Source organism: Peromyscus maniculatus, chromosome 4 (assembly GCF_049852395.1).
Source record: "Peromyscus maniculatus bairdii isolate BWxNUB_F1_BW_parent chromosome 4, HU_Pman_BW_mat_3.1, whole genome shotgun sequence".
Taxonomy (NCBI): domain Eukaryota; kingdom Metazoa; phylum Chordata; class Mammalia; order Rodentia; family Cricetidae; genus Peromyscus; species Peromyscus maniculatus.
This window is the reverse complement of record NC_134855.1, coordinates 62,438,565-62,449,492: the sequence shown is the minus strand read 5'-3', so window position 1 is coordinate 62,449,492 and position 10,928 is coordinate 62,438,565. Positions and strand designations below refer to the sequence as shown.

At 49.6% G+C, this 10,928-nt stretch overlaps 1 protein-coding gene across 3 annotated transcripts; it reads right to left on the bottom strand.

The window, feature by feature from the left end:
- Positions 1 to 76: 76 nt before the first annotated feature.
- On the bottom strand, positions 77 to 10,912 carry Ssrp1 (structure specific recognition protein 1). 3 transcript variants are annotated; one of them, XM_006989659.4, is made up of 17 exons: positions 10,759 to 10,912; positions 10,107 to 10,281; positions 9,508 to 9,693; positions 7,546 to 7,651; positions 7,083 to 7,273; positions 6,749 to 6,979; positions 6,520 to 6,623; positions 6,266 to 6,394; positions 5,775 to 5,996; positions 5,060 to 5,132; positions 4,532 to 4,670; positions 4,360 to 4,405; positions 2,806 to 2,935; positions 1,701 to 1,871; positions 1,493 to 1,581; positions 797 to 983; positions 77 to 569 (listed from the first exon to the last, which is right to left on the bottom strand). In XM_006989659.4, exons 2-17 carry the CDS (start codon positions 10,158 to 10,160, stop codon positions 498 to 500), a joined length of 2,130 nt encoding a protein of 709 aa, XP_006989721.1. In that variant the 5' UTR covers positions 10,161 to 10,281; positions 10,759 to 10,912; the 3' UTR covers positions 77 to 497. The 3 variants fall into 3 exon arrangements, with proteins under 3 accessions (XP_006989721.1, XP_006989722.1, XP_076425941.1); XM_006989660.4 differs by lacking the exon at positions 10,759 to 10,912 and adding an exon at positions 10,557 to 10,663; XM_076569826.1 differs by lacking the exon at positions 10,759 to 10,912 and having other exon boundaries at positions 10,107 to 10,523.
- Positions 10,913 to 10,928: the final 16 nt, after the last annotated feature.

Below are 10,928 nucleotides of genomic sequence, written 5' to 3'. Positions count from 1 at the left end.
CGGGCAGGAGGGACCTGCCCAGTAAGGATAGGAGGGTAAACACGTGTAAAGTGGGAAAGGAGACATAAGGACATCGTTTCCAAAGTCAGTTCAATTTATTAAATTGACTTCACAGACCAGAAATACAAAATAAAAAGTAGAAATAGGCCCCTATTAGGAGCTATAGGCCTGACTTCACACGACCCCTTCGGCAGCCACTTGAACAAGATAGGAAGCAGCCTTATCCCTACAGTCGGGAAACTGAGACGAGGATTTGGATCCTTCAATGCACTGTGAGCAGACAGAACACACTCCTACCCAGTCTTTCCCCAGATTATAAGGAGCCATCCTTGCAAAGCAGTAGAGGTTAGATGTTTCCCTCGGTGCCTCAGAGAAGTGGAAGCCACCAGGAGCAGTTACTCAGATGGCACAGAACCCAAGGACTATGTGAGAAACTGGTACCAAACTGAGCAGGAAGCCTGGAGATGGGACAGGGCAAGGACAAGAATTTCCTTCCTCTACTCATCAGATCCCGAGGCAGAGTCCTCTGAGCTTGGAGGAGTACTGGCTAGTTCCTCTTCTTCAGAGTCCTGAAAAACCAAAGGTCTCTTAGGGAAAGGTGTAGTGTCCTAGCTACCTTCCCCGCCACTCTGTGGTGAAGAGTACCTAATGCCTGGTTCCTCCTACTGACGCCTGCATTATCAAAACCTCAGAAACCCACCTGCCCACTCTAACTCAAGACTCTGATAGACCAACCACAACCCCATCTTACCCACCCCCGACGCCCATGCCCCTCAACCCCACATTCCCACCGCACCTCGCTCCGCCTCCTTTTCTTTTTGCTCTTGTTCTCCCCTGAAGAGCTCTCATCACTGGACACAAACTCTTTGCTCTTGAAGCTCTCACTCAGCTGCCTTGATGAAGACTTGGATGAGGAGCCCCTGGAGGGGGTGGATTTTTTTTCCATCTTTGCTTTTACTTTCTTTTTCTTCTTAGACTTGTCCCTAGATTAGGAAAATGCAAAAGAAGCCGGGCCATTAGGCTCCCCATTGTATCAGATAAGCCACACTTCTCCTGGCTTTAAGGAGGACTTTTCCAAGTACTGACCACACTCTTCTCGGCATGGGAAATGTAATGTCGGCTCTGTCATCCCAAAGTGCACCAAAGGAGAGGATCATACACAAGTACCCCAGAAGAACCAAGGTCACAGCCTGAGCAACTCATGCAAAACTTACCTGACACTGACACTTTTGTTCTATTTCAAAGCTCATATAGATTTTGAATTAAGCTCACAAAGATACTCTTTTCTAAACTTTCTAATTACTTCGAACAAAGCCGATGGAGGAAAATGGGACGTGTTTATCTGCTAACCCCGTACCTCGCCCACACCACAGCAACAGCATAAGCAGCACCCACTCCTTCACTGCTGTCAGACATGTACAACTCTCAACTCTGACCTGGAAAAAAATCCGCTACAAAAGCAGTCACTGAGGCCATTTGTTCTGACACTCACCTCTTAGAAGACTCCCCTCTTCCTCCTTCATATTCTTTCATGGCCTTTTCATAGTCCCTCCTGGCGTCCTCAGCCTTGCGGTCCCATTCCTGTCACAGACAGTCGCTTAGCCCGACCCAAGCAAACCGTATCTACAGCTGTTCTAAGTGCACACCCTGTACCCCACACAAAGCCCTTCTCTCCACCCCTCCATTCCACCGCTACTCGCCTCCTTCTTCTCTTTGGACATCCCCTTCCAGATCTCGCCTGCCTTCTTAGAAAGATCTGTGATGCTGATGCCAGGGTGGTCTGACTTGATTTTCTCTCGGCTGGCATTAAGCCACAACATGTATGCAGACATAGGCCTCTTAGGGGCATTTGGATCTTTGCCCTTCTTCACCTATATGAGAAAGAACCCAAATGCCATGAGCCATCCACATCTCACAACTATCCCAAGTTTTCCCAAGGAAACCAATGGGGGGAGGAGATGCACAAAGAACTCAATAGTACTGGGTACACAGGAACAGCTTTAAGGGCAGGAATGGCAACTTCTTCCTTCTCCAAGAGATCTCCTCGGCAGAGGCAGGATGTCTCCTAATTCAGATGCAGAGACTCACATCTGTCATGGTGCTGAGAATAAGTGACAACTGAGTGCTCAGTCCTGAACAGAACATCTCTATCACCAAGACGGCCCTGAGGAGATAGCTAAAGAGGTGAGCAGGAAGAATACAAGAGCCAGAGAAAAAGGCGGAGTGCTATGAAACACTGCACCCAGATACAACATGGCTGTTGTGACCGTCGATAGCCCAATACAAGATTGGGCCCTGATATTCTCTCATAGAGGAGAGAGGCACCCACGAGGGCTGACCCTTCCTAAGGAGCTATATGCAGTTAATGTGCAGTTGCTAGGAGAAGATGAATCATTTTCTTTAGCGGTGCAGCCACTGGTAAGATCTTACTCATGCTATACAAGCAGTCCTAGCTAAACTCACCAGATACAAAGCAAAGAGACGAGATGTGAACGTAAAAGACGGACTAGTTAGGGAATTGAAGGAGGCAACAGAGGCAATCAGAAAGGGGTATGAATAAAATCACAGCACACTGAAGGTATTATAAAATTGTCAAAAATATTAAAATTAGACAAACGAACAAAAAACCCAGATCTTCTCGAAACAGAGTACCTCAGGTCCCAAAAGAAAACCTAGAAGCTAGCCACCAAAGCCACGCTCGCCCACAAAGGCAGCACAACCAACAGGGCTGGCAGTGAGCAGGAGAAAGAAAATGGGAAGTGAGACACACGCTGACACTCTCCCAATCTAGAGGCGAGCCTGTACCTCTGAGGACTTCCTGCGGCTCTTGCGATCCTTGGCCATCTTGGCCCTTTTGAGCTGTTTGCGCTTCTTCTCTTCCCGGTCACTGTCGCCCTCATTACTGGAGGAGCTGGCGGAGGCGTTGCTGTCAAACCTGCCAGAGTAAGGCTCAGCCTCAAGAAAGGAAGGCGGGAGGGATACAGACCTTCCCTTCTGTTTTGTTTCAAGACAGGCTTTCTCTGTGTAGCCTTGGCTGTCCTGGAACCCACTGTAGCCCAGGCTGGCCTTGAACGCAGAGATCTGCCTGCCTCTGCCTCCAAGTACTGGGATTAAAGCACCCAGCCAGAAGTCTTGAGAAAGAAGTAAAAGGAATCTAGACATCTGCCCAGAAAGGCCAAGGGAGTAAGTCCCAAGGACAGCCTCCACCACTAACTGCCACCCCAGCTTCCTGCCTTTTCCTAAGATGGCTTCATTTCCCTTCTCCAGACCCAGCCACCACAAAGGGTTATTTGTTGATTCAATCAGTGAAAAACAAATGTTCCCGTGGGCTCCTCTGCTCCAAGTCAGGTAGGTTCCGCTCCACTTCTGCCCTTCAGTACACAACACTGTTCCTGCTAGCCTGCAGCACATCAAGTCTATCTCATCACCCGCTTTGGTTAAATCACCGTAGTTTACACTACAGTCTTTTCTGATAAAGAGACAGCCCTGAAATGGAGCAAACCAAGCTTCAAGTGAAGCCAGTCCCTGACTGTGCCCGACTCTCCTGTTCAATAAACCGAATCTCCTCTGAACACGCAGCTGCCGACACCTGCCTACTGCCGAAAAGTTCCCAAGGCACTTCATCAGCATCTGTGTCTTAACCTTTGCGAGCAAAACTAGTGGGCTTCTGAAGGACGTTCACAATTTGGTTTTGAGTTTGCTGCCCAACCTTTCTGGATATACAGTCCCAGTTTTCTGCAGGGATCATTCCAATTGCAGGGTCTGAGGGTGGTTCTGGTCCATTAGAGCCCTGAACATATATATTATCTCAAGCTCGGAAGACAGTTGACCAGAGACAAAACTGTCCACTTTGCTGTTCACCAAGACGTGCGTCTGGGTGTTAAGCTATGCATATTAAGCCTGCCTAGACTTCTGAGGGACATGGAGCAAACTTTCTAATAATAAAATTAGAAGCAAGAAATAGATTCCTCACAACTTCTGAGCTCCAGTTACATGAACTAAAAAAACAAAACAAAACAGCACAACCCTGTGGAGGCAGTTTGAGTGACTTTCTGAGAGGACAGTCAGAAGTCTTGACTGATACAAATGATACTGTTACACTATGACTTGCAAGTGAGGACTCCCAGCATGCATAAGCACTAGCTCGCCTTCCCATTCTCTTTCCACTTCTCTGGTTTTAAAGCATGCTATGCACTAAGAAATTCCTTGACACCTTGACAAATACTTTCATGTCTCACTTCACTGGCGGTCACTTTTCCATCTTGGACCACTGGCTAAGACTGGGGCATGATAAATACTCAGCAACCCTTAAATGTATAGGCCACAATCTTATTCCTGTGAGGTCCAATCAAAACTCACTCCTCTGCCACATCGTCCTCCTCTTCACCGGGGTTGAAGGACTCATCTAAGAAAGAACACAGACGGCATCAACTTCCACTCCAGTCGGAGGCCCATCCCTTCCCCAGACACCCAGCCTAGGCCACGGCGTAGAGCCTGACTGCCCCAGGCCCCAGCACAGAGGCTAGCCCACCAGTTTCTTCTCCCGAGTCATCACTGCTGTCATTGGCATTCTCCTCCCGGATCTTGCCCTCCTCCTTCATCCTCTCCAAATAGGCATCGTGCTGGTCTTCATCAGAGTCAGCATAATCATCATAGCTTGGGTTCATGCCCTAGCCAAGGAAGAGATGAGTGTCAGCCATCATGTTCAAGCCAGAACTCCTGAGCACTCAAAGGCATTTCCCCACACCTGTGAAATCAGAGCAGCAGCTCCCAGGAGCCCCTGAGCAGGAATGTCCACACAGCCAACATGCAGGGCCTACTAAAGTGAGTTAATCCAAGCCCCTCCCCTTCCTGGCCCCACAAAGGCTCCTAAGAGGCTGCATAGACTGATCTAAGGCCATGCAGAGAGAACCTGCTCAGGAAGGGGAAGGAGCCACACGCACCTCCTTTTTCTATAAGGGTAAGAAGAGAAGAAAGAGTGAAAAAGAAGCCACCAAGTCTCTGCTCCTTTCTCCTCTATAGAAAGAACAGGAGAGAGGCACAGCCTTCCCACAGATACCTCTTTCAGTCCTCTGTTTTTGATGTTGAGCTTTTTTGCATTGACGAAATCGAACAGCTTCCCATACTCCTCCCTGTGAGGGGAAATAAACACCGTCGCCAGCTGGTTAGAACCAACTCAGGTGGACGAAATCATCAACTGATACCGACAGGCCAAGTGGGGCTCAAACTCGTGACTACACCACCTAAGACTTCAGTTAGGGGAGACACAGCCCTGGAGAGTCATGGGACAGAAAAGGCAGGCGGCAGGAGAGCCCACTCACCAAGCAGGCCCCGAGCAGGGCACTGTGCGAAGGGAGGTTTTTATCTTTTTTACTGGTCTGCATTTCACCCTTTGCAGGGCTATGAGGATTAAACACAAAGACGTTTGTAAAATGTTTAGCTCACAGCTGAGTGTACTCAATAAACATTAGCTGCTGTGTTCCTGGGCACACAGCTCATTCCAGGAAAGAAAGAGATAATATTTCCACCACTGGGGGAGTAGAGGAGAACGAGCTAGAACCAACACACACAGCTTTCATAATATAAAAAATAACTTTTCTAAGGACAAAAAAAAAAATGATCCATACATTTCCAGAGTCTGAGTACTTGAAAGACCAGATCTCAGAGAAACTGAAAGAAAATCCAACTCAGCTGGGAAAGCCCAGAAAGGACCCGAGGCCAGGCTGGGCTTCCCTGCAGAGGTGGGATCAGTCCCTGGAGGGGGCGGCGCTTACCTCTCAATGCTGCTGAAGGTGTACTGAGTGCCCTGCTTGGTCTCGATTTCAAAGTCGAAGGAGCGAGTGGTTGTGGTGCCGCGGGCAAAGTTGACGAAAGAGATCTCGTCAAAGCGGATGTGCACAGGGGGCTTGTGCACGTAGATGAAGCCCCGCTCCAGGGGGTACAGGAGTCCTGAGCTGGCCTTGTAGGAGCAGGTGATACACTGGGCCCCTGAGTGCCTGGCGGAGGGTGCAGGGAGCCTGGTCAGCACCGAGCACAGCAGAGCCCAAGGGCACATGTGGCAGCAGCAACACGGATGCCCAGGCCCTCAGAAGTCACTCCCACTGAGCTGCTTTGACAGGGGTGCTGACCATTACAAGAAGTACACCCAGGCTTCAACTCGAGGGGACCCACCACAGGAACGGTTTCATTACGAAGGCGACCGAACATTTCCCAGCCCAGCCCATGTCCATCCTCAGCAGGTCAGGACTTCAACCCACACGCTTACCCTTGGAAATTGCCTGGGACTGTGATTTTACGGTTTACAAGTGCTTTCATGACCCGGCTGACCATCTCATAGAGAGATCCTGACATGTTCTTGGTAAGCCGCCCCTCAAAGCGCTTCTCCACTTCTTCCCTATAAACAAAGCAAGACAAGGTCCAATGGCAGGCCTGTTCTCTTCCTGGACAGTGGCAAGGTCCAATGGCAGGCCTGTTCTCTTCCTGGACAGTGGCAAGAAACAAGTTCACTGAGATACTTACTCATTCATGTTGAGGGTCAAGGAGATGTCCTCATCCTTGGAGAAGAGGAGGATCAGGAAGTGGTAACGGGTTTGGCCCTGCTTGATGGGGGGATCCAGGCTGATCTGGTAAGGACAGTGGACAAGACTGTTGAGACCCAGATAACTAAACAATACAGAACTCTAGGCATCAGTAACCTCTATCTACCAAAGACTTAGGCGAAAACCAGGCACCCCAGGATTTTGCTCACCACAAAGAACATCTGTCTTTGATCTTTATGGGGCAGCAGGAAGAGACGGAGAACTGTAGTATAGGGGATCTTGTAGTCAAAGGTCTTGCCGTGTAGGTGTAGAAAGGTAGGGTAGATCCGGATATCGTAGCGACCACGAGGAGTCAAACACTGCAGCTCCCGGAAGATGCAGATGGCATCTCCAGTGGCCTGGATCACATCTGCCTTTGAAAGAACGTTCTGGGCAAAGGCCTGCAAACACACATGGGTAATCAAATAGCCAGCCTTTGCTCCCAAGCCAGCCAGCCAAAGTCTACTCAGCCATATCTAGCGGCCCAACAAGCAGAAGCCTCACCTCTACAGGGTCCACACCATCTTCCTGGGTGGGAGGGACATAAAAGCGCACCTCCATGAGAGACACTTCGGCATCATCATTCTGGTGAAATTCCAGGGTCACCTCATTCTTGCCTGTTGTACACTGGGACACATTGCTTAGGGGTATCTCAAAGACTGGCTGATCACCAATGTCGAAAGAAAGCAACTGTCCTGTGAGGAAAGAACTATTCAAGCCACAAACTCCTCCCCAGGAGTCTGCAGAAGCATTCCCACCAGCTCTGCGTTCCGTGAGGATAGAGGACCAGGGGAACTTTGTTCACACGGTGCCACGAGCAGGTACGGTGCCTAAAACACTATACGTGCTAGACAAATACGTGCTAAACACACGAACTGGGAATTAGAAATTAGATCAGAGTTAGGCAAGGTAACATCCGAAGCCCTTCAGCCCACCTTCTCCCCACACCTCAATCATCCTCACTCACCACCAAACTTCACTGTTCCCCAGTTCCAGCCCTTCACACACAGATCCTTCTCCATTAGCTCAAGGCGATAGTGAGTTTTGAAGAAATCAGAGAGTTTCTCAAACTCCTGTAAATTGTAAGGAGAAGAAAGTGCAATCCCAGTAAACCCTCTGGATCTGAGCACAATTTCAAAGTCCTGAGACTCTCCAGTTCAGAAAAAGTTCAGCAATACATCCTTTATCAGACGCCACAGCTAACTCAGGACATCAACTGGGAAACTGTTTAAAAACAATTTTACTTTGTTACCAGAAGCTGTTTCTGGGACCCAGATGCCCTCAGTCACGCTCTCAACAGATGTCCTTCTTCCAAGCCTCTTTCCTTCTCTTAACTATTTGTTTGTCTGTGTTTGTTTTTCCGAGACAGGGTATCTCTGTGCAACAGTCCTGACTGTCCTGGAACTCACTCTGTAGACCAGGCTGGCCTCGAACTCAGAGTTCCTCCTGGAGTACTGGAATTAAAGGCGTGTGCTGCCACCACCCAGCTTCCTTCTCTTAAAGTTTATGCTTACAACCTTTTTGTTTTGATTTAGTTTGGTTTTTCCACACAGGGTTTCTCTGTGTAACAGATCTGGCTGTCCTAGATCTGCCTGCCTCTTACTCCCAAGTGCTGGGATTAAAAGTGTGAGCCACTACCACGCAGGCTGCTTAAAACGGTGCTAGAGACATGATGGCTCAGTGGTTAAGAGTACTTGTCCTTGCAAAGGACTTGGGTTCGATTCCCAGCACCCATATGGTGGTGGCTCACAACTGTCTGTAACTCCAATTCCACGTGATCCAATGCCTTCTTCTCTGAGCTTTGAGGGCACCAGGCATGCACATGGTGCACAGGAGGACATGCTTAGCAAAGCCTCATATACATAAAATAAGTTTTTGTGGGTTTTTTTTGTTTTGTTATTTGGTTTTTGGTTTTTTCAAGACAGGGTTTATCTGTTTAGCCCTGGCTGTCCTGGAATTTGCTCTTAGACTAAGCTGACCTCAATCCCCCTGCCTTTGCCTCCAGAGTGCTGGGATTAAAGGCATGTACCAACACCACCCAGCAAAATAAATAATTATATATACACATATACAGAAACACCCCCCCCACCCCCCGCAAAAAAAAAAAACCCAGGCTAGCCGGGCGGCAGTGGCGCACACCTTTAGTCCCAGCACTCGGGAGGCAGAGCGAGACGCATCTCTGTGAGTTCGAGGCCAGTGTGGTCTACAGTGCAAGATCTAGGACAGGTACCAAAACAACACAGAGAAACCGTCTTGAAAAATAAAATTAAAAAAAAAAAAAAAAGAAAAGAAGCCGGGCGGTGGTGGCGCACGCCTTTAATCCCAGCACTCGGGAGGCAGAGCCAGGCGGATCTCTGTGAGTTCGAGGCCAGCCTGGGCTACCAAGTGAGTTCCAGGAAAGGCACAAAGGTACACAGAGAAACCCTGTCTCAAAAAACCAAAAAACAAAAAACAAAAAAAAAAAAAAGAAAAAAGAAAAGAAAAAAACAGGCTAGGGGAGGAATAAAGGAGCTTCCATTCCCAGATGTATGTATCACACCTGAGTTTTTAAACTTTGTGTAGATGCTCTTTTGATGAAAGTGGATATTAAAACAAAATAACTCAAGCAGCTCAAAAATGGAAAAGAAAAAAAAAAAAAATTCTCGAGCACCAAGCTAAGATTCTGAAGCAGGAGAGGAGCCAAGTGGAAACCATTACCTAAATTAAGGTGTTAGAAAACCTGGAGTCCAGGTACAAAGAAATTCACAAGGCATGGGCACTGAAAAACGGGACACTAGTTTCTTGTTCAATCGTCTCCAGCAGCTCTGCTCTGAGCAGCCCAAATGGGCAATGACATGATTATCAGAACACCAACTGTCTCTAGAAGATTAAAAATAACCAAGACAGGGCAGTTACAAAAGGAGAGGGTCACGGCAGCAGGATCTCTCACCGATTCTCGGAAGCCATCATACTTGTAGACATGGCCATTCTTTGTGAGCAGTTTAAGTCCGTGGCCCAACGCTACCCGGCGCCAGATGCCTTCTGTCAACTCCCCGGCCTGGATATTGTCCACTTTGCCGGTCTTGCTGTTCTTAAAGATGATACCCTGGCGGCTCAATCGTAGCCTCCCATCATTCTGCCCAAAATACAGACCCAGATTCAGAGCAGGATCCAGTGTGTTAACAGGTTCACTTTACCCCTCACCCGTGTGGTGCTGCAGGCTGCCCAGATTATCAACGGAAAAGCAACAGGTCAAGTGGTAAGATCAAAGCAAAAGACACAAGAGGCACCAACTCTAGACTGCACGCTTGACTCTGGCACCCAGGGCCCTGTAAGGGCCCCGTTTCCTGGTTTTTAACACAGGAGTTGAGGACAGAACTGCACATGCAATCTCTTCAAACTCAAGATCACAACTCGAGACTCTGCTGCCCCTTTTGCTCGGGGAAACACCAGATACACTATTTCCAAAGTAGCAGTCAGCTGAGCTTTATTAATGGACACGAACTCTTCCCAATCTCTGCCTTTATTAAAAGCCCAAGCCGTTCTCACCATGGACCCTTTCACCTCCTGGAAGATGTCGTTGAACTCCAGTGTCTCTGCCATGTTCACTTGCCCGTGGTGGCCTGAGCACAGAGCCCTAGGCTGCACCAGAGAAACGAACCCTTTTCTGGGAGCTGTGCCCCAATTCCTGGTTAGGTGTGCAGATGTTCAGCGGGGTGGGAATCTGAATTCGGGAAGGAGATTGATAAGCAAGTAAAGACGCCACCTTACTCGGCTCACCCATGGGTAGTGGTGCCTGGATTGGATTGTCTCAAGTTCTCCACGCCTGGGAACTTACAGACCGGCTCTGCAGCGTTCCTGGGGCCAAGGCCCAGGACCCTAGGTGCAGAACGAGGCCTATAGTGGCGTTTACACCCCAACCCGACACCCTCTCGGGACGTTCCACCGACAGGCAAGGCAACTATCGGCGGAACCCCGGGACCTGCTGAGAGAGCGCACCTCAACTCCGCTCAGAGAGTAGTGTCCGGATCCCAGCGAACCCACCACCCCGCGGCCCCCTGGACCCACGTTTCTCCCCCTTCCTTTTCATATGGATTCGCCCACTTCCCGCGAATTTGAACGCGGAACGATCCATCGCGAGCGTCCCGCGGGGGGAGCGGGGCCCATGCACACCCGGGACCCGGGGATCGCGACCACCCACCTCTTCGAGCTGCAGCCTCGCGACGACACAGGGCGGGCGGTGGGCGCAGGGGGACGCGGGGGAGGAGGTAGGGGTGCGGGGGAGGGGACGCCGGGGAAGGTTTTCCCGCGTGCGCGGTCCCGCGTCCCGCCACCGGAAGTCGCTCACAGACCATAGAGAGGAAGACTTGG

Coding starts and splice junctions, on each gene's coding strand:
- Ssrp1 (XM_006989659.4), bottom strand. CDS start 10,160: ATGGCAGAGACACTGGAGTTCAACGACATCTTCCAGGAGGTGAAAGGG. Junction 6,980..7,082: donor ATGGTGTGGACCCTGTAGAG/GTGAGGCTTCTG, acceptor GTGTGTTTGCAG/GCCTTTGCCCAGAACGTTCT. Junction 6,395..6,519: donor TTGACCCTCAACATGAATGA/GTAAGTATCTCA, acceptor CTTTGTTTATAG/GGAAGAAGTGGAGAAGCGCT.